At 35.7% G+C, this 23521-nt stretch overlaps 1 protein-coding gene across 1 annotated transcript in view; it reads left to right on the top strand.

Moving 5' to 3' along the window:
* TEX11 (testis expressed 11) overlaps positions 1-23521 on the top strand; it is a 229182-nt gene that overhangs the window by 21836 nt on the left and 183825 nt on the right. The window contains exon 8 of the mRNA XM_029929661.1: positions 2392-2477. Within this exon, the coding sequence (XP_029785521.1) occupies positions 2392-2477 (86 nt within the window). The remainder of the gene's footprint in view (positions 1-2391; positions 2478-23521) is intronic.

The raw sequence follows: 23521 nt of genomic DNA, 5'->3' as shown, positions 1-23521 counted from the left end.
TCAGATTCTGTGTCTCCCTCTCTCTCTGACCCTCCCTGCTCCTGCTCTGTCTCACTCTCTCTCTCAAAAAATAAATAAATGTAAAAAAAATTTAAAGACCTATTTTTATGAATTTTAGTACTTTATACCCCATTTTGTCTGTTTTGTTCACTGATCTATCTCTGATGACTAAACTAGTGCCTGATAGGAGATGCTTAGTACGTATTTATTATTGAATATATAAATGAGTGAATGGAGCGGTATTGGTAGTTAAAAGATTTTTCTTATCTTACATTGAAAATAAACTCTGGGTCTCTTGAAAGATATTTTAGTATTTTATAGCTTTGTTGTTTTAACTTTATTATTTTATATTCTTTTTTTGTTCCTAGGAAGTAACATTTAATATAAGTACCCTTGACTGTATTATGAGGGCCCAGACAAATAACTGAAGAAACTGAATGAAGACTCAGTGCAATTAGATGTTCATAGAAAGTTTTTTTTCCCCCATTTTCTTCTGTACAAGTTGTTGCAGGCTTCTCTGTAGCAAGTGGATGTGAGCTGCATTATGTCATTATAGCCGTATAATTGGTGTGTGAACCTGTGGGATCTGGGGCGTGTAATGAGTTAAGCTTTTTCTGCTGAAATGTCAAGAATGCATTTAAGTACTTCTGGATTCTCGCCAGACCCACATTACCAAGACTGTTCTTTATTTTAGATTCAAATATGCAGTAGGGTCTGAAGTGCTCAGGCATGCATATTGAATTTCTTTCTGAATGTACTGTAATTCAAAAGGAAACTTTTGAAGGAAGACAGGTCTTTATACATTACTTATGAATAACTTGCCTCAGATCTTAGATTATTTTTTTTAATTTAAATAGTTTATTACCAAGTTGATTTTCATATAACACACAGTTCTCTTCCTTGCAAGTCTTAATTGAAGGTCTGCTTCTGTAGTCTTACTCAGGTAAAACTTATAAAGAATTCCATTATATGGGTATATCAGATTTTGGATAGATGGCGTCTATAAATATTGAAGGGATAGTTGGATAAATTGTTAGAATTAAAACATTTTTCTCTTATGCCATTTCCCAGTATTTTGACAGATGAAAATTATGTACGATTTGGCATTGATGCAGGTACAAAGATGCGTATAATCCATAAAAAGTATTTTCCTATGCCACCATTCACATACTCATTTCTACTTTTATCTTGGTGGTAATTTGCATAAAGAATATTTTTGCTGTGGAGGTGCCTGGGTGGTTCAGTCGGTTAAGCCTCCAACCGTGGCTCAGGTCACGATCTCATGGTTCGTGGATTCGAGCCCCGTGTTGGGGCTGACTGACAGCTGACCTGGAGGGCCAGGAGCCTGCTTTGGATTCTGTGTCTTCCTCTCTCCCTCTCTGCCCTGCCCCTGCTTGCACTGTATCTCTTTCTCTCTCTCAAAAATAAATAAACATTTAAAAAAGAATTTTTTTTTGTTAAAGAATGTTCATTAAGCTATTTCTAAATAAGTCCTATGACTAGACAGTGTTAGACGCACCTCAAAACTTTAGAATTTTTTAAAATTTATTTTTGAGAGAGAGTGAGAGGAGGCATGGGAGTGACAGAGAGAGAGACAAAGACAATCCAAAGCAGACTCCATGCTATCAGCACAGAGCCCCATGTCAGGCTTGAACTCACAAACTATGAGATCATGACTTGAGCTGAAGTTGGGTGCTGAACTGACTGAGCCATTGAGGCACCCCAAAACATTAGAATGTTTAAAAATTTGTCTTGCTTTAAAAAAAAAATCCCCTTCCATGGTGATTTTTTTCTTTTCTTTTTTTTTAAATTTAGTTTATTTATTTATTTTATTATTATACAATATTATTGACAGCAGGTTTACATTGGCCGCGTGAATCCTGAATCCCGGGTGCCAACAGGGAAAGGATAGCCTCCACCTCTGCGCCATCCCGGCAGGGAGTTGGTGGCGGTGGAGGCCTGGGCGTGTGCTGAGGCTTCAGGAGCTCCCAGCTCATTTCCAGCAGCTCCCAGCGCCTCCCGCAATAGCAATGTCCATTTCTGATTTTGTTTTTCTTTGACTATACTCACTGATCTAATGCCTCTTACTGGATCTGGCAACCTACCAAGGAGGTTGCCCTTCTGCTGGACAATGATTAGGTTTCCCATTTCCTGTTACAAAGTACTTTTCAAGTTCTCATAGTAATGTATTGCATTTTCCATATATAACTAATGCCTCACATGAATATTTTATAGCTTCTCTTTACATAATTTTGGAGGTTTCAATAAGGAAGAGTGGCTTATTTTGATGTACAGAATACGTTAAGTGTGTCTTAAAGGTTCTTGAACTGTTATAGATTTTTTTAATGTTAAAGAAATCATGAATCTGACTTTTCTTTTTTAATATTGCAGGCTGGATATCTTCATACTCTCTGTTACAACTTTGGAATAGAAGCCTATAGGCAGAATAAATATGAAGAAAGTTCTTTCTGGTTTAGGTAATATAAATAAATTTAATGAATGTAAATTTAAGGATATGATCATACAGTTCAGTTAATACTTAACTATATGGTACACTGTCAGTTTAAACATTCTCTGACTTCAAAAGCCAACATGCTAAATTTATTTATTCCTTTAACATGTGATGTTTATTCTTACATGTTGCCAGTTCATCGGAAAAGGTATTCTATTCTTGATATAACAGAAGTGTATGTTCTTTCATTCCTCCTCTGTATCACCATCAAGAATATGGAATTTAAACAATTTCTTTGCTTTGGTATATGTTGCTGCCTGTCAGCCTCAGGGTGGTGTTAAGTGTAGATGGGTGAGAGTAAGATCAGTATCAGCTGACATTGTTAGTCTTACATGATTTTGGTATTTTAATATCAGTCAAATAAGTATATATTTAGCACTTACTATATGATCAGTATTGTAGTAATATTTGCACTGTTGTGTTGAATCTGAAAAATTTAAAGGAATAGTATAAAAATATAACAACTATATACAAGAACTCTGTCTTTGGCCAAATGCCCAGGCACAGCACTGGTTCTGACACATAGTAGATATTTAATAATTGCTAGTTAAATAAGCTTATGTGAAAAATGTACGTTTCTGGAGATGTCACATAAGGTGCTTTGGATGTCAGGGGGTTATGGAGTGAAATAAATCAAGTCAATTCACTAAATGTTTCTCCATTTTCAGTATAGGGTTAGGTCTCATTTTTTGGAGATACTCTCAGGGTTAGTTTGACTATGGTGAAAATTTCATTTGCCATTAATGAAATAAATACAGATATGGTGTTTAAGATTATAGCAATCACAGGTATTTATATCTCTAACAAAATATTTATGCAAATAACTTTTTATGTAAAAGACATTTCAAAGCCTAAAGATTGATCAAAGTCTGTAAAGAACCATGTCTCATAGAACAGGCTTATACAGTTATAATACTTGTCTCAATTTAGAATGCTTTCCACAAGTGGACATCACTTTATAATTATAAAATAGCATTTTAATAAATTGAATTATTTCGGTTATAACCAAAGGAACTGATTAGTTTATCATGGGTTTTATAACGTTTCATTTAATTAGTTTAATGTTTTTTTTTTTTTTTTTGAGAGAGTGAGTGAGTAGGGGAGGGACAGAAAGTGGGGGAACCTGACATGGCTTGAATCCATAAACAGTGAGATCATGACCTGAGCTCAAGTCTCATGCCTAACCCACTGAGCCACCCAGGTGCCCCTATCAGATTTTTACTATCTATATTTTACTTCTATATTTTTAGGAATATAATTTGACTGATAGATTTTCCTCAAAATCTATGATAAATTTAATAGAGAACCACTGTATTTTCAGTCTTTTGTGTTCTTGTAATTAGAATGAGATTGGGGAAAACAGGAAAAACTTGAATTTTATCTAGCCCTAGTTATTATATATCATTTTAATCTCTGCATGATTGTGTTTTTCTCCTTTTTTGGGGATATAAAAATAACTTGGTGAAGTATTTTCAAATGCCCTGAAAAATTATATTTTAATGAGTTGTAAAAGAGGCAAAAAATCTTTATAATGTTATTAACAATAGGAATTTTAGCACAATGGATGGTTTTTCTAATATTAGATGAACTCAGTCAAAATTTGAGTCATCTATGACTTTGGTGTGAAATTGTTAATATTGTGATAACCTACTTTTTACAATTAATTGCACAACTTAAATATGTTGATATATGTATTATAGCATTCAATAACTTGCTTGGGAAACAGAAAACTGCTCAGTAAATGGTGGCTGTTGCTGTTGTCTCTAGGTGATATGTTTGCTGTTTATAGTAAATGAACCCTAATTTGGCCACTAATGTGGCCCAGTCCACTAGTTTATTCTGAAATTTATCACAGTCAAATCAAATGTGGATTACTTATGGATTTCCCAGGTAACTATATCATAAAGACAAACACCCACATTTTCTATCATATACTGCTAATCTTTGGAACCATTTTTCTTTGTGCTTTTTTTTGTCTTTTTAAAAATTTTTTCTTTTAATGTTTTTATTTATTTTTGAGACAGAGAGACAGAGCATGAGCAGGGGAGGGGCAGAGAGAGAGAGGGAGACACAGAATCGTAAGCAGGCTCCAGGCTCTGAACTGTCAGCACACAATCTGATGCAGGGCTTGAACTCATGAACGTGAGATCATGACCTGAGCCGAAGTTGGAGGCTTAGCCGACTGAGCCACCCAGGTGCCCCTCTTTGTGCTTTAATTATCTATGTGTTGACTACTGGGGGCAGTTGGTAGGTAATAAAGCAGAAATAAATAGCTGCTAATTAAGCACCCTACTCTATAAATTTTACACCAGAAGGAGGCAATGGAAACAGTGTACTTTCTACAGGCTTAAGTTTTTTGAAATTAGTGTATCTCTTTAAAAGTTTTTTTAATGTTTTTTACTTATTTTTGAGAGACAGTGAGAGATAGCGTGAACAGGGGAGGGTCAGAGAGAGAGGGAGATACAGACTCTGAAGCAGGCTCCAGGCTCTGAGCTAGTTGTCAGCACAGAGCCAACGTGGGGCTCGAACCCCTGAACCATGAGATCATGACCTGAGCTGAAGTTGGATGCTTAATTGACTGAGCCACCCAGGCGCCTCATAGTGTATCTCTTTAAAAAAATTTTTTTTAAATGTTTTATTTATTTTGAGAGAGAGAGAGACAGCGTGAGCAGTCAAGTCAACTGACTGAGCCACCCAGGCGCCCTGAAATTAGTATATATCTTAAGGTAGAGGTTATATACAATTATGAAAGTACCCATTCAGTCTAAAAGAAAGAACCACAGTTTTACACAAATAAGATATAAAAATTGCTATAATATATCAGAATTTTGTTGAAATAGAAGCCTAGAACATAATGGTGGTGGTGGGTATTGCTTATAAAGTTCTTTTCTGCCCCTCAATTCTTGTTAACAGATCTCACTCAGTTCAGGAACTTTCTCAGTTTTTGTCTATCCCTGCCTTTTCTTTTGCTATGAAAAGTTCATGAACAGCTGCTATTTTTCCTGCTTTCTACCACACTCTTGATCATGTGCCCTTGTTAGAGATGCCACAGATTAAGGGAAGGCTGCTGTAATTATTAATGAAATTTGGGAATCCTTTAGGTTACTTTATTATGGGCATCAAGGTGTATTAAGTGACAAATTTAGTTAGCATCTGTTGAATGTGAAATTTCAGATCTTTGAAATCAGAACACTAGCTTTGGTAATAATATTTGAGTTTTTTTGTTTAATAAAATATTTTTTGGCTTCCTGGCTGTTTCAGTTGGAAGAGCATAGACTCTTGATCTTGAGGCATAGGTTCAGGCCCCATGTTGGGTGTAGAGATTATTAAAAAAATAAACTTGGGGTGCCTGGCTGGCTCAGTCAGTAAGAGCAACTCTTGATCTCAGGGTTGTAAGTTCGAGCCCCATGTTGGGTGCAGAGATTTCTTTAAAAAATAAAACATAAAAATAAAATAAAATAAATAAACTTAAAAAACCCCCACATTTTTTCCCTCTTACTCATCTCCTTTTGTAATTCTTGCTTATTGAGCTCTTCTGTCTGCTCCTAGCAGAAGACAAGCAGAAGTAGATGGGAAGAGACTTGATCTAGAACTTTCTTTCTTCCACAGTCTAGGGGATTTCAGTTACCCTGGTAGAATTTAAATTTAGTGTTGATCTTTTAAAGCCCTAATTAGGGGTGCCTGGGTTGCTCAGTCGGTTAAGCGTCCGACTTCGGCTCAGGTCATGATCTCACAGTTCGTGAGTTCGAGCCCCGCGTCAGGCTCTGTGCTGACAGCTAGCTCAGAGCCTAGAGCCTGTCTTCAGATCCTGTGACTCCTTCTCTCTCTGACCCTCCCCTGCTCACGCTGTCTCTGTCTCTCTCAAAAATAAATAAAAACAAAAAAATATATAAATAAAAACAAAATTTAAAAAATAGCCCTAATCATTAGAACATATATTATGCTGAGTTTGGCTTTTTATAAAAAATGTACAGAAATCGCACTGTAACATTACTAATAAGTATTCTAAAAGAAGCTCTGTAAACCAAACAAATATAAATAAGTCTAACTCAAAAGGTTTTGGGGTTACACTGATATACTGCAGAGATTTTACAGATTTTTTTTCTCCCTGGGAGGGGAGAAACCTTAATCCCAAAACCTTAGTCATATTCTTAATTATGGATAATTTTTCTTTTATGTCTAGTAGTTTTTTTCTGAATCATTCAACTATGTTACTTGGAGCTACTGGCTGGGAAACACTTGGGAGGCTCACTTTTTTTTTTACTTTTGCTATAAGAAGACTGATTTGCTAATTGTGGCAAATTAAATGTAGGGGAGAACAGTTTAAGTGAAAAGTGTAATACCCATGGATATAGTAAAAATGTTCAAAATTTCTTTGCTGATTAAAAAAAATAAAATTCTTTGCTGATTAGTTATATATGCTAATTATAAAAATTTAATGTTACAAAAATATATGGTAAGTAAAAGTCCATTGTAATCCCACACTCCTAAATGCTCAGTATTAACATTTTTCTGTTTTTAAAAATGTTTATTCATTTATTTTTGTTGGGGGTAGGAGCAGTGACAGAGGGAGGGAGAGAGAGAAAAAATCCCAAGCAGGCTTTGTGCTTTCAGTGCAGATCCCCACGTGGGGCTTGAACTCACAGACCATGAGATCATGACCTGAGCTGCAATCAAGAGTCCAATGCTCAACTGACTGAAGGCACGCACCCAAACAATTGTTAAAAGGTCTTTTAATATTAAATGACAAGGAAGACATGACTATCATTGAAACACATTTGGAGGGTTTAAGGGATTGAGTTTTTTCAAAATGGACTGTAAATAGGGAAAATTAATGGAATGAAACCAAGCCAAAGACTATACATAGGACAGTTCCTAATTGATGATGTCTTATTAGAGACAGTGAGACACATTGAGAAGATGACAGAAGATATTTGAATTGAACAAAATCATAGAGAATTGGATAAAGCCCTGAAGGTGTTCTATAAAAAATAATCTAATTGATCTTAATAAATGAAGTATAAATGACCCTACTTCATTGACCTACAGGTCAGAGACTGCTTATAAATTCCTGAAGAGTCCTTTGTAGGTTAAATTGAGAGTATTTCTCAACCCCTCGTGTGAGAGCTCTGTGCTGCCCTTTCCCCTTCAGAATCCAAAGAAAGCATGATTTCTTCAGCATTCTTTGTTTTAAAATTTTGAGAGGCCAAGAGACAGAGCATGAGTGGGAGAGGGGCAGAGAGAGAAGGAGACACAGAATCCAAAGCAGGCTCCAGGCTCTGAGCTAGCTGTCAGCACAGAGTCCAATGCAGGGCTCGAACCACAAACTGTGAAATCATGATCTGAGCCAAAGTCGGGCGTTCAACTGACTGAGTCACCCAGTCGCCCCTCTTCAGCATTCTTCTGAGACCATCATTACAGTTTCTGTTTTCTTTTTTTAATGTTTACTTATTTTAAGAGGATGGAGGGGCAGAGAGATAAATAGCCCAAGTAGGCTCCTTGGCTGTCAGCGCAGAGCGTGACGTGGGACTTGAACCCACCAACTGGGAGATCATGACCTGAGCCAAAACCGAGTCAGATGCTTCACCAACTGAGTTACCCAGGCACCTGTATAGTTTATATTTTCTTTAAAACACCCCACAACCTAGATTTAGTGTTGCTAGATTTTTTTGGATTAGGTATGTTAGAGGAGGAGTAATTTTTGAGCTCTTCCAACACCACTTTTCATTTTACTCTGCACATAGTATCCTACAGTGAATTGTGTCTCTTTCCTGCTTCTGTAAAACTTCTTGCATCTCTCATGGAATCAAAAGAGGAAAATTTAGCAAAAATTATACTACTGTTTTCTAAATTCATAGTGCTTAGAGGTAGTGAACTAGATAGTAATTTCCATGTTGGGCTTAAAAATAGCTAATATGTTTACAATAAGGAAAGTATGAGATATTTTTATTTATCAGTGCTTAGGCTTTACTGTGGTTATATAGGAATATATATCACCAGAGGTCTTGTTTTTTTTTAAAGACTTTATATTTTTAAGTAATCTCCACACACAACATGGGGCTTGAACCTATAACCCTGAGATCATGCATCACATGCTCTACTGAGCCAGCCACGTACCCCACCAGAAGTCTTCTAATAAGGAAAGAACAAAAGAAATGGAAATGTATTTTATGCACAAATGTTAGTGATTCAGTATATAAGCCCAAGGAAAATGGGTTATCAGTTTTTTTAAAGTTTATTATTTTAAGAGAGAGAGAGGTAGGGAGGGGGAGAGAGAGAATCCCAAGCAGACTTCACACTGTCAATGCAGAACCCAGCACGGGGCTCGAACCCGTAAACCGCAAAACCATTACCTGAGTTGAAATTGAGCAGCCACCCAACTGACTGAGTCATCCAGGTGCCTTGTATCAATTTTAATGCTACTTAATATTTATCCCTTTATTCTCCTTTTGCTCTTAGGCCCAAATCTTGAGAATTTGACAGTATTTAATTTTTTAAATGTTTATATGAGAGAGAGAGAGAGAGAGAGAGAGAGAGTGTGAGAGTGTGAGTGGGAGAGGAAAGAGAAAGGGAGACAGAATCTGAAGCAGGTTCCAGGTTCCAAGCTGTCAGCACAGGGCCTGATACGGGGCTTGAACTCATGAGCCGTGAAATCATGACCTGAACTAAAGTAGGATGCTTAACCAACTGAGCTTCCCAGGTGCCCCAGCAGTATGATCAGGCAATGTGATCTAAGGAATGTCACAGAGCTAGCAGTAGAAAATCTGTTGCTAATCAATTGTGTGACCTTGTGTTACTCACCTAACAATGTGTTTGCAATGTCCTTATCTGAAAAATGAGTACAATATTATCTGTCACAGGTTTGTAATGAAGATGACGTAAGTGACATAATAGGACTTTGAAAAGTTGAAGTATTATATAATTATAGACTATCATAAAATTATTAACTAAAACTGATCATATACAAGATCTATTTTAATGATAACTGGAATGTATTAGCACCATCTTGTGGAAATAGAATGAATTGTATAACAAATTTTAACAACAGGATAATTTACTAAAGGTAACACTTTAGAGCTATAAGCGTCTTTATAGATCATCTAGTTCAGTAGTTTAGGAACAATATTCTGTGGTGCTCTCTGGTTCTACCAGAACAGCTTCAGAGTCTCCTTTAAAAGGAAAATGAGACTTATCCACAATCTCTAAGATACTTATCTTATTTCAGAGAAGTTAGACAATCATTTTTTTAAAGTAGTATATGCTTGTATGATTTTGTTTGAAAAAAATGATTAGCTTGCTTACTGTTTGAAAATGACTGGTATTGATCAATTCCATCTTGTGTGGATACGGAAATGTACATTTAGAGAGGTTTATACAAGGTCATCTAGCTGGGACACTAGATCTCCAATCTTAAAGGAATAGTCTTTCTCCAAAGGTCAGGTGTTCTGTCTTTCATTCCTGATTTTGACTAATTTGAGTCGTCTCTCTTCTTTTCTTGGTCAGTCTAGCTAAAGGTTTGTCAATTTGTTGGATCTTTTCAAAGCATCAACTTTTGGTTTTATTGTTTTTTTAATTGTTTTTCAGTTATTTCATTTAATTCTTCCTGTAATCTTTATGACTTTCCCTCTCAGCACTTGCGTTAGATTTAGTTTGCTCTTTCTTTTCCATTCTCTTAATATGGAAAGTTAAGATCTTACTTCTCTTTCAGTATTACTATAGGTATAAAATTTCCCCTAATCATTGCTTTCCATCTTTTAAGTTTTGTGTTTCCTTTTCACTCAGCTCAAGGTATTTTCTAAGTTCTCTTGAGATTTATTGGAAATTTATTCCAATTTCTCTTGTGACTCATTGATTATTTAGGAGTGTGTGGTTTAATTTCCACATATCTATTTGATTTCTAATTTAATTTCACTTAGGTGAAGAACATACTTCCTATGACTTCAATTCTGTTAAATCTACTGAGGCTTTTTAATGTTTTATTCTAGAGAATGTTCTGTGTGCTCTGGAGAAGAAGGTATAGTCTGTTATTGTATGGAGTATGGTGTAGATGTCTGTTATGTCAGTAGGTATATAGTGTTGTTCAGGTCTTCTCTATCCTTTTTGATGCTCTGCCTACTTCTGTTATTGAAAGTGGGGTATTGAAGTCCTCAGCTGTCATTGTTTAATTATGTATCTCTTGATTCAATTTTGTCAACTTTTGCTTTGTGTATTTTGGGGCTTGTTGTTAGGCTTATATAGGTTTATAATTATTCTATCATCCTGACAGATTAGCCCTTTTATCATTATAAAATATCCCTCTATCTCTGGTAACATTTTTTTGTCTTAAAGTCAATTTTGTCTGATATTAGTGTAGTTACTCTAGTTAGTGCTCTTAACAGCTCTTGTGGTTTTACATGGTATATCTTTTTCCATCCTTTACTTTCAACCTCTTTGTATCTTTGAATCTAAAGTGTGTTTCTTGTCAACAGCATATAGTTGGATATTTTTTAAAAATTCAGTTTGAAGTCTCTGCCATTTGATTTTTTTTGTTTAATCCACTTATCTTTCTAATGTTGACATTATTGTTGGATTTATATCTGATATTTTGCTTTTTGTTTTCTACATGTCTCGTGACTACCTATTTCAAATACCCCTTTCCTCCTTTACTACTTTTTTCTCCTAATTGAATATCTTTTGAAAATTAATGAATTTATTTTTATTGTGGTAATGAATATATAGAACATAAAATTTGCTATTTTAATTATTTTAAATGTACAACAATTGGCATTAATTACATTCATGGTGTTTTACAACCATTAATACAATCTATTTCAAAAAACTTTTTCATCACCCTAAGCAGAAACTCTAACTTTTGAACATTAACTCTACCTTCCTCCTTCCCCAGTCCCTAGTATTCTTTAATCTATGTATTTGTGAATTTGCATATCTTAGATACTTTATGTAAGTGGAATCATATAATATTTGTCTTTTTGTATCTGGCTTATTTTACTTAGAGTATTTTCTTTTTTTAATGTTTGTTTATTTTTGAGAGGGACAAGGGGCAGTGAGAGAAGGGGAGAGAGGACCTGAAGCAGATTCAGTGCTGACAGCCGAGAGCCCAGTGTGGGGTTTGAACTCACGAACTGTGAGATCATGACCTGAGCCGAAATCAAGAGTCATATGCTTAACTGACTAAGCTACCCAGATGCCCCATTGGAGAATATTTTCAAAGTTTATCCATGTCGTAGCATGTATGAGAACTTCATTCCCTCCTTTTTTTTCTTTTACCAATAATTTATTTTATTGTGGTAAAATATACATAACAAAAACTTTACTACCACTTTAATCATCTTTAAGTGTACCATTCAGTGGCATTAAGTTCACTCACAGTGCTGTGTAGCCATTACCACTGTCTATTTCTGGAATGTTTTCATCATCTTAAACAAATTCCAAACCCATTAAACAGTAACTCCCCATTCCTCTCACCCCTAGTAACCTGTATTCAACTTTGTATCTCTATGACTTGGCATATTTTAGGTTCCTCATGAGTAAAGTCATGCATTATCTGTCCTTTTGTGTTTGGCCTACTAGCATAATGTTTTCACTGTTCATCCATGTTGTAGCATGTATCAGTGTTTTTCTTACGGGTGAATAATATTTCATTTTATGGATTTACCAGGATTTGTTTATCCATTCACCAGGTGATGACAACTTCGGTTATTTCCGGGTTTTTTTGTTATTGTGAATAATAATACTATAAACATTGGTATATATGTATCTGCTTGAGTCCCTGCCTTCACTTCTTTTGTGTATATACCTAGGAGTGGAATTGCTTGGTCTTGTAAATGGATGTCTTATGGTACACCATTTAAATTGTTTAATAATCTTTAAAGTTATATATTCTTCATTTTCTTTATGGTTGTTTTTAGGCTTACAGTTATATATCTTAATTTATTAGAAGCTATTTTAGATTTATGTTAACTTTTATTAATTATAGAAGCTTTACTTGATTCCCTTTTCTCTTTTTTTTGTGATGCTCAGTATACATGTTGTGTCTACATATGTTTAAACACTCTACATGGTTACAATTATTGCTTCATATAATCTTATGTATTTTAAAGAAGACTAGAGAAAAAAGGACATAAGTATTTTTATAGAATCTTTTTATGTATTAGCTTTCTCATCAGTTTTAGTTTTCATCATTTATTCCTGTAGATTTAGGTTAACATTTGGTCTTATTTCCTTACCCTAATTATATTTATTACCACTCATTTCTTTGTGTTGTCATAGTAAAATATATTACATACATATTGCCCCAACAATAAAATTTTATAGATATTTATGCAGTTGCTTTTTAAATAAGGAAGGAAGCAAGAAATATGTAATCATATTGTCTTTTGTAATTATTCAAATAATTACTAACACTTTTATTCATATGAATTCACATTATTGTCTGGAGTCATTTGCTTTTTGCCTGAAGAATGTCCTTTTGTATTTCTTGTAAGGCAGATCAGCTAGCAAGAAATTCTTTCAGTTTTTATTTATCTGGGAATGTATTTAGTCTTCTTTTGAAAAATAGTGTCTTTAGATATAGGATTCTTAGTTGACAGTTTTTTCTCTTTAAGCATTTTGAATGCGTCATCCCTGCTTTCTGGCACTGATTATTTGTGATAAAGAGCCAGCTTTTAATCTTATTTCCTTTTAAATGATGAGTCATTTTTCTCTAACTGCTTTCAAGATTTTCTCTTTATCTTTGACTTTCAGTAACACATCCATGATGTGTCTGGGCATGGATTTGTTTGTGTATGTGTGATCCTACTTGGAATCCGTTAAACTTCTTGGATGTGTAGATTATTATTTTCCATCAAATTTGGGACGTTTTCAACCATTATGTCTTTGATTACATTTTCTATTCCTTTCTCTTGTACTTTTCTCCTTCTTGTACTCCTTGCATATGTTGTTATGCTAAATGATGTCTGACACATCTTTGAAGCTCCGATTTTTTCCCACTCTTTCCCTGTTCTTCAGATTTGTATAATCACTATCAGTCTATCCTCAAGTTTATATATTCTTTTTTTGCCCGCTCAGATTTACTATTGAGCTTCTCTAGTGCATTTTTCATTTTGGTTATTGTACTTTTCAACTTCAGAATTTCTACTCAGTTCTTTTTTATAGTTTCGATCATCACTTAATTGTTATATTCTTACATTTAAAATTTTCTTAATGCTTATTTATTTTGAGATAACTTGAGTAGTGGAGGGACAGAGAGAGAGGGAGACACAGAATCTGAAGCAGGCTTCATGCTCCAAGCTGTCAGCACAGAGCCCAATGCAGGGCTCAAACCCATGAATTGTGAGATCATGACCTGAGCCAAAATCATACACATAACTGATTGAGCCACCCAGGTGCCCCTTAATTGTTATTCTCTTATTCTCTGTTTGCATCATTGTTTTCATGCCTTCCTGCTGCTTTGAAGTGTTGAAGTGATCTGGGACCTCTCAAAGGCAGTTTCTGTTGCCTTCTCTTTATCCTCTGTATAAGTCACACTTCACTGTTTTATTGCATGTATTGTAATATTTTGTTGAAAACTAGATATTTTGGAAAATGTCTTGCAGCATGTCTGGATACCAATTTCCCCCCTTTCTGGAACTTATTGTTCTTTTTATTGTTTGGTCATTTATTTATTTGGTCATTTGACTGGACTGATTCTGTTTATTTTTCTCACAGTGTGTGCCTTCTAATGTTCCTGCTCAGAGTTTTTCCCCTTCTTTTTGTCTTCCTATGGCTTTCTAGGCTTCACTTCTGCATCTCCATAAGCTACTTATTGGTCAAAAGTTGTATTTAAGGTCACTTAGCTAGTTAGATATTCACTCTTTCCTGTTGGATATGTATTTGACATAGAGATTGTTTTCATAGTTCAGTGAGTTTATTATTTTGCTGTGCATTCAGCCAGGGGCTAATAGCTAGTAGGTTATTTTTCTGATCATGCCTGAGAGGGCAGTCTTGAGCATGTGCACAATCTCCCAGACCTTCAAATATGAGTGCAATTTGATTTTTGAAAAAAGACGTGTTTCAGAGGAGTTTTAGGTTTGCAACACAATTGAGATAAAGGTGCAGAGATTTTCCACCTTCCCCCTAGTCTGCACATTCATAGCCTCCCCCCTAGTCAACATTACTCACCAGAATGGTACATTTTTTACTAAGGATGAACCTATATTAGCACATTGTAATCCCCCAACTCTATAGTTTACCTCAAGGTTCACTTTTGCTGTTGTATATTCTACAGGTTTAAACAAATGTATAATGATATATATCCACCATTACAGCATTTTACTTTCATACAGAATAGTTTCACTGCCCTAAAAATCCTCTGTGTTCTGCCTATGTATCCCTCCCTTTTCCCTAAACTCTGTCAAACACTGACCTTTTTTTTTTTTTTTTTTTTTTTTTTTTTTTTTTTTGGTCCCAATAGTTTTGCCTTTTCTGGAATGTTGGAATCATATAGTATGTATCCTTTTCAGATTGGCTTTTTTTTCACTTCATAATAATGTTTTACGTTTCTTCTATATGTTTCTTGTGTCAATAGCTCATTTATTTTTAGTGCTGTATAATATTCATTGTCTGGATGTACCACGGTTTATTTGTCCATTTCCCTACTGAAGGACATCTTGATTGCTTCCAGATTTTGTCAATTATGAATAAAGCTGCTATAAACATCCACATGTAGATTTTTTATGATCATATGTTTTTAGTGGAGCTTACAAGAAGTGTGATTTCTGGGTCATATGGTAAGAATATATTTTGTTTTCTAAGAAACCACCAATTTATCTTACAGTGTGTGTATAATATTTTATTCCCGCCAACAATGTATGAGAGCTCTATTACTTCACATTCTCACCAGCATTAGGTGCTTGTCAGTGTTTTAGACTTTGGCTATTCTGATAGGTGTGTATTGGTATTTATTTTATTATTGTTTTAATTTACCTTTTCCTCATGACATATGATGTGGACATCTTTTCATAGGCTTATTTGCCATCTGTATATCTTTTTTAGTGAGGTATTTATTAGGAACTTTGGACCATGTTTTAATTGAGTCATTCTTTTTTTTTAACTTGAGTTTTAAGAGATTTTTTTTAGTTTATTTATTTTGGGGGGGTTAGAATTTTTTATTTTTCTACAATGAATTTTTTAATAGCTTATTGTCAAATTGGTTTCCATATAGCACCCAGTGCTCTTCCCCCCAAGTGCCCTCCTCCATGACCATCACCCCCTTCCCCCTCCCCCTTCCCCTTCAACCCTCAGTTCCTTTTCAGTATTCAATAGTCTCTCAGGTTTTGCGTCCTTCTCTCTCCCCAACTCTCTTTCCCTCTTCCCCTCCCCATGGTCCTCCGTTAGGTTTCTCCTGTTCTCCTGTTAGATTTATGAGTGCAAACATATGGTATCTGTCCTTCTCTGCCTGACTTATTTTGCTTAGCATGACACCCTCGAGGTCCATCCACCTTGCTACAAATGGCCATATTTCATTCTTTCTCGTTGCCATGTAGTACTTCATTGTGTAGATACACCACATCTTCTTGATCCACTCGTCAGGTGATGGACATTTAGACTCTTTCCATGATTTGGCTATTTTTGGTGTACTTTAGATATCAGTCTTTGATTAGGTATGCTTTTGCAAATATTTTCTCTAAATCTGTGGCTTGTCTTCTAATTATCTTGATACTGTCTTTCACAAAGCAGTTTTTAATTTTACTTTTATTCATTTATTTATTTTTAAGTAATCTCTATACCCAACCTGGAGCTTGAATTTACAACTCCAAGATCAAGAGTTTTATGCTCTACTGACTGAGCCAATCAGGCACCCCAGAAGTTTTTTAATTTTAATGAAACCTAGCTTATCAATAATTTATTTCATTGTTTCCTTGGTATTGTATCTAAAAAGACATCACAATACTCAAGAACATCATTTAGGATTTACCTATATTCTAGAAGTTTTATAGTTTTGCACTTTACATTTAGGTCTGTGATCCTTTTTGAATTAAATTTTTTTTAACTTTTTTTAAACATTTATTTATTTTTGAGACAGAGACAGAGTGCAAATAAGGGAGGGGCAGAGAGAGAGGGAGACACAGAATCTGAAACAGGCTTCAGGCTCCGAGCTATCAGCACAGAACCCGACAAGGGGCTCAAACCCACAAGCAGTGAGATCATGACCTGAGCCGAAGTCGGACGCTCAACCGACTGAGCTACCCAGGTGCCCCTTGAATTAATTTTTGTGAAAGATGTAAGGTCCGTGTCTGGATTCTTTTTTTTTGGGGGGGGGGCCATGTTAATGTTCATTTGTTCCATCATTTGTTGGAAGAGACTATCTTTGATCCATTGTAATGCCTTTGCTCCTTTGCCAAAGATCAGTTTAAGGTATCTATGGGGGTTCTCTCTTCTACTAATCCATTTGTATTTTCTTTAGCCAATTCCTTGATTACTGTAACAGTGCACTATCTTGATGGCTGCAATTTTATAATAAGCCTTAAAGTTGTGTCCTGTCGTACAATATTGTATTGTTTATTTTCATCTTTTGCCACTTCATAGAAACTTTAGAATGTTGAATAAGCCTTGCATACCTGAGATAAATTTTACTTTGCTGTTGTGTATAACTTTTCAAAATTATTTTTTGGATTTGATTTGCTAATATATTATTGAGGATTTTTACATCTATGTTCACGACATGTATTGATTCATAGTTTTCCTGTAATATCTGACTGGTTTGGGTATCAGGGTAATGCTGGCTTCATAGAATGACCTAGGTAAGCCATATTCCATCTGCTTCTATTATGAAGAGATTGTAGAGAATTGGCATAATTTTTTTCCTTAAATGTTTCGTAGAATTTACCAGTGAGCACATTTGAGCTCATTGCTTTCTGTTTTGGAATATTGTTCATTTTTTATTCTATTTCTTTGATAGATAAGGACCTGTTTAGAGTGTTTGTTTTTGTGTGAGTTTTGGCTGCTTATATCTTTTTTCCAAACATTTTTGAAGTTTATTTATTTTGAGAGAGAACGTACATGCGGGGGAGGGACAAAGAGAGAGGGAGAGAGAATCTGAAGCAGGTTCTGCACTATCAGCACAGTGCCCGATGTGGGGCTGGAACCCACAAATTGTAAGATCATGACCTGAGCTGAAATCAGACGTTTAACTGACGGAGCCACCCAGGTGCCCCTGCTTATATCTTTCAAGTAATTGGTCCATTTAATCTAGGTTATCAAATTTGTGGGCATAGAGTTATTTATAGTATTCCCTATTACCCTTAAAATTTTCATGGTATCTGTAGTAATATCCCCTTTTTCATTTTTTTATGATTAATAAATTTTGTTAATGTTTATTTTTGAGAGAGACACAGAGCATGAGCGGGAGGGGCAGAGAGAGGGAGACAGAAAACAAAGCAGGCTCTAGGCTCTAGGCTGTCAGCACAGAGCCTGATGTGGGGCTTGAACCCACGAACTGTGATATCATGACCTGAGGCAATTTCAGACACTTAACCGATGAGACACCCAGGTGCCCCTTTTACGATTTTTTTGTAGCTTTATAAAAATGTTTAATGTTTTTAATTTATTTTTGAGAGCTAGAGAGCTACAGCACGAGCAGGGGAGAGTCAGAGAGAGAGAGAGACACAGCATCTGAAGCAGGCTCCAGGCTCTGAGCTAGCTGTCAGCACAGAGCCTGATGCGGGGCTCGAACCCATAAACCGTGAGATCATGACCTGAGCTGAAGCCGGACGCTTAACCAACTGAGCCACCTAGGCGCCCCTGTATTAGCTTTAGATGTACAACATAATTTGATATATATGGATATACTGAAAAACAATTATCACAATAAATATAGTTAACATCCATCATAGATAGTTAAATCACCAAGGATAGTTATGTTATGCCCAAGATTTCTTTATATCATCTACGATTTTTTAAAAAGTAACCTCCACCCAACGTGGGCTCACACTCACAACTACACAATCAAGAGTCACAAGCTCTACCACTGACCCAGCCAGGTGCCCTTCATTTCTAATATTAATAGTTTGTGTCCCCTTCTTTTTTTTTTTCTTAGTTAGCCTGGCTAGAGACTTACCAGTTTTACTGATTATTTCAGATACTAGCTTTTGATTTCATTTATTTTACTCTATTGCTCTCTTTTCATTTCTTGTTTTCAATATTATGATTTTTGCTCTAATTCTTCTCACTTTTTCCCTTCTGCTTTCTTTGGATTTAATTTGCTTGTCTTTTTCTAGTTACTTAAGGTGGAAACTTAGATTTTTGATTTTTAGATCTTTTCTAATCTATATTTTCAGTGACATAAATTTTTCTCTAAGCACTGCTTTTACTGCATCTCACACATTTTGATAAATAGTGTATTCATTTTAATTCAGCATAAAATATAAAATTTGTTTTTAATGTTTTTTATTTATTTTTGAGAGACAGAGAGAGACAGTGCGAGCAGGGGAGGGTCAGAAAGAGAGGGAGAGGGGCGCCTGGGTGGCTCAGTCAGTTAAGCCTCCGACTTCGGCTCTGGTCAGATCTCACATTCTTGGGTTCAAGCCCCGCATCAGTCTCTGTGCTGACAGCTGGGAGCCTGGAGCCTGCTTCCAGTTCTGTGTCTCCTTCTATCTCTGTCCCTCCCCCTCTCATGCTCTGTCTCTCTCTGTATCAAAAATAAGTAAAACATTAAAAAAAAAAAAGAGAGGGAGATACAGAATCTGAAGCAGGCTCCAGGCTCTGAGCTAGCTGTCAACACAGAGCCCGATGCGGGGCTTGAATCCATGAACCGCGAGATCATGACTTGAGCCGAAGCTGGACGCTTAACCGACTGAGCTACCCAGGCACCCCAAAATATTTTTAATCTTATTTTGAAATTTCTCCTTTGACCAATGTGTTATATAGAGGGGTATTGTTTAATCTCCACAAATTTTGGATTTTTCAGTTATTTTTCCATTGTTTACTTCTAGTTTAATTCCATTGTGGTCTGAGAGCAGACATTATATAATTTCTATACTTACAAGTTTATTAAAGTGTGTTTTATGGCCCACAATGTGGTTTACCTTGGTATATGTTCCATATGAGTTTGATAAAATGTGTATTTTGCTGTCATTGGATATAGTTAGTAGTCTATAGATGTCAATTATATCCAATTGATTGATGGTGTTGTTCAGTTCAACTGTGTTCTTACTGGTCTTTTTTTTTTTTTGCCTGCTCTATTTCTGAGAGAGTGGTGTTGAAATACTCAACAATGATAGTAAACGCATCTATTTTTCTTGGCTGTTCGAATCAGTTTTTGCCTCACACAGTTTGATGAACTATTAGCATTATACATATTAAGAATTGTATGTCTTCCTGGTGTTTTGACCCTTGTATCATTATGTTACGCCCTTCCTTATCCTTAATATTTCTGCTTACTTTGAATTCTGCTGACTCAAAGTAATATACCTACTCCTGCATTTCCTGGATGGTGTATTTTTTCTTTACCTGTTTACTTATAATCTCTATGTGTCTTTATATTTAACGTGTTTTTTTATAGATTATATATAGTTGGAGTATATTTTTTGATCCACTTTGACAGTCTCTGTCTTTTAATTGGTGTATTTAGACCATTGAAATTCAAAGTGGTGATGATATTGTTTGATTAATATCTACCATATTCATTACTGTTTTCTATTTGTCGTGCTTTTTTCCTATCATAGTTTGTTGTTTTAGCCAAGTATTTTATATGAGTCCATTTTTCTCTTCTTAGCATATAGGTTATACTACTTTTTTTTTTAAAGATTTTTTAGTTTTAAGTAAACAGCATGGATTCAAACTCAAAACTCTTCTCCAGAGTTTGCAATATACATTTACAATTGATCGAAGTCCATTTTCAGGTAACACTATACCACTTTATGGGTAGTGTTCAATATTTTGTAAGAATTGGAATTCCCCCTTCCCATCCATTTGTATCATTGCTGTCATTTATTTTACTTTCTTCTAAGGTTTACTTTATTTTATATAAAATCTATAAACAAGTATACATAATTGAATATATTGTTGCTATTATTTCAAATTGTTTTCTGTTAAAAAAATTAAGAGTAAGAAAGACAAAAGTTTTTATTTTACCTTTACTTATTCCTTCTTGGATGCTGTTCCTTAGTTTATGTAGATCTAAGTTTCTGCCCTATATTGTTTCCCCTCTTTCTAAAGAACTTCTGTTAACATTCCTTGTAAGGCCAGTCTTCTAGCAACAAATTACCTGTTTTTGTTTATCTGAGAAAGTCTTTATTTTTCCTTTACTTTTGAATGATATTTTCTTAGGGTTCAGAATTCTAGGTTGGTGGTATTTTTCTCTCAACACTTTAATATTTCACTGCAATTTCTTCTTGCTTGCATGGTTTCTGAGAAGTTGGGCGTAATTACTTTTGTACTTTTATAGATAAGGTAATTTTTTCCTCTAGGAAAAATTACCTTATCTATTTAAGGATTTTTTTCTTTATCTTTGATTTTCTGTAATTTGAGAATGATATGCCTAGGTGTAAATTTTTTTGGTGTTTATACTGCTTAGTGTTCTCTGAGATTCTTGGATTTGTGGTTTGATATCAGATTAATTCAGGGAAATTCTCATTCATTATTGTTTCAAAATACTTCTGTTTTTTTTCTCTCTTGTATCTCCTTTTTGTATTCCCATTATACTGATGTTATATCTTTTGTAGATGTGCCATAATCTTTGGGTATTCTGTTCTGTTTTATTTTCAGTCTTCTCTTTGCTTTTCTGTTTTCAAGGATACTCATAGATTTTTTTCCTCAGCCATGTCCATTTTATTAAAAAGCCCATCAAATAAATTCTTCATGTCATTTACAGTCTTTCTAGTTCTAGCATTTCTTTTTAGTTCTTTTTTAGAATTTCCATCTCAATGCTTACATTGCCCATCTGTCTTATTTTAAATTTCTGGACTGATAATTCTAATATCCTTTTCATATCTGGTTCCAGTGCTTGCTCTGTCTCTTCAGATTGTGTTTCTTTTTGCCTTTTGGTATGCCTTGTGATTTTTTTTCTTGATAGCTTGACATGTTGTATTGGGTAAAAGGAACTGCTGTAAATAGGTCTTTATTAATGTGGTGGTTAGGTGTTGGGAGAGTGTCGCAGTCCAGCTCCAGCAGGTCCAGGGCTCCCTGAAGGATGGACGATGTTGGCGAAAGGGGGAGGGAATGAGAGATCCAGGAGTTTCTTTCTGATCACCAGGCAGGCATCTCTGCAGTAACCCGAAAGTCAGCTTTATTTATGGAAAAAAATGTATGGGACCCAGCAGAGAGGTGGCATTTGCATTAGACAATTATTTCTGATGACAAATTCTTTTGGCATGTAAAAATTTCTCAGAACATAGATTGGTAGAAGACTCATGTATAATCTTTATCAATAGTGATTGATGTAGGTGATTTAGATGCTTATCATATGGGGAAGGAAGGTGTTTTCAGCATTCAAATACAAGACAATGTTTTTAGCATAGTAAAGGCAAAAGTTAGTTCTTTGTGAGCAGGGGTCAATAGCCTTTTTTCTTGAGGGGAAGTAAAACAGGTTTCTCAGGAAATGTAATATTTGCTCCCATAATCACAAAAGAAGAAATTCCTAGAAGTTCTTTCACAAGGTGCATTCAGCGTATTTTTGAATAAGGGGACAAGTCATTCCCAATACCAGTCAGCAAGGTGCCTTGGAGGGGTCAGTGCTCAAAAAATAATTGAGTAGAGGTGGATATTGGTCACCATCTGATGGCAAGAGGCCTTGCAAACCTGCCTTACCTCATAAGGAGTTTTCTGAACTTAGTGAGTTCAGAAATGTCTCCCAGCATTGGATGGTAAGAGTTCTATAGTCCTGTGTTAGTTCTTAGTCTTTTGGTGAGTGTATGCCTCTGAACTGTGAACTTCACAAGTGTTTACTAGTTTTTTTATTTTTCACTCTTAGGTGGTATAGCATGGCTAGAGTAGTTTAGAGTTGAGTATTTCTCTTTCCCAGGTCAGGTAGTCTCTGATAATATCCCAGGAAGTTAGACAGTAGTTAATTAGTTTCCCATGAAGGTAGGCCTTGTTAATAATGGATTGGTTCCTTATCATCAATTCCTGATAGAGCCCAAGAGGATTTTCTCTGATATTTACTAGGGGACTCTTGAGCTCCTGGAGGTAAATCTGACAATATTGTTGGTATCCCCCTAAGACTATGTTTTCCTGGAGTTTCAAATTCTCAGATTTGTTCACAATGAGCCTCCAAGAATCTGTCAATTATAGTTCACAATTTCCTGCCTCAGCACTGTTCCATTAGTAGTTTCTACTGGTGAGTCCCTCTTGTGGTATGCCACAGTTTCTTGTATTTGCCTGTCCATCTCTCCAGTGTGGGGGCCAGTGGTTTGCCCTTTGTTCTCCCCTCTCTTAGAGATTCAAGAAAAGTTGTTGAGTTTTTAGTCTTTACAGCTTTTTACTTGTTGTTAGGATGAAGTAGTGACTTCCAAGTTCCTCATATGTGGAACTGAAAACTGGAAATGTGATTTGAATTTTAAGCTTGGCTTCCTTACCATCACGTTGGATCAGAGTAGTTAAATTTTCAGTGTTTGGTAAGAGGTTCTGCGTAAGCCACTTGAGCCACTCAGGCTCAGGGTTCTTTTGTTTTTTTAAGTGAGCTCTACTCCCAATGTGGGGTCTAATGCGGGGCCCAATGCAAGGGTTGTGCGTAAGCACGATCCTGAGATCAAGACCTGAGCTGAGATCAAGAGTTGAATGCTTTACCGAATGAGCCACCCAGGTGCTCAGGCCTTAGGGCTCTTTGTTGATGTATCTGTGTGTGCCTTGAGGAATCCTTTCTAGTCTGCCCCACACATCCTTCTAATTGCTCCTGGGGGGGGGGGTGCAGCTAGAGCATATGCATGGCCTCTGTATTCCCAGGGATGAGTGTGACCTCCCAGATTATTCTTCTTGGCTGTTCCCTTCCCTGGTTCTCTCTGTTAAAATTCTTGCTGGTCTGCTATTTCACTT

The sequence above is a fragment of the Suricata suricatta genome, chromosome X (assembly GCF_006229205.1).
Source record: "Suricata suricatta isolate VVHF042 chromosome X, meerkat_22Aug2017_6uvM2_HiC, whole genome shotgun sequence".
NCBI classification, from domain to species: domain Eukaryota; kingdom Metazoa; phylum Chordata; class Mammalia; order Carnivora; family Herpestidae; genus Suricata; species Suricata suricatta.
The sequence above is the reverse complement of the archived record's forward strand: the minus strand, read 5'-3'. Positions and strand labels throughout refer to the sequence as shown.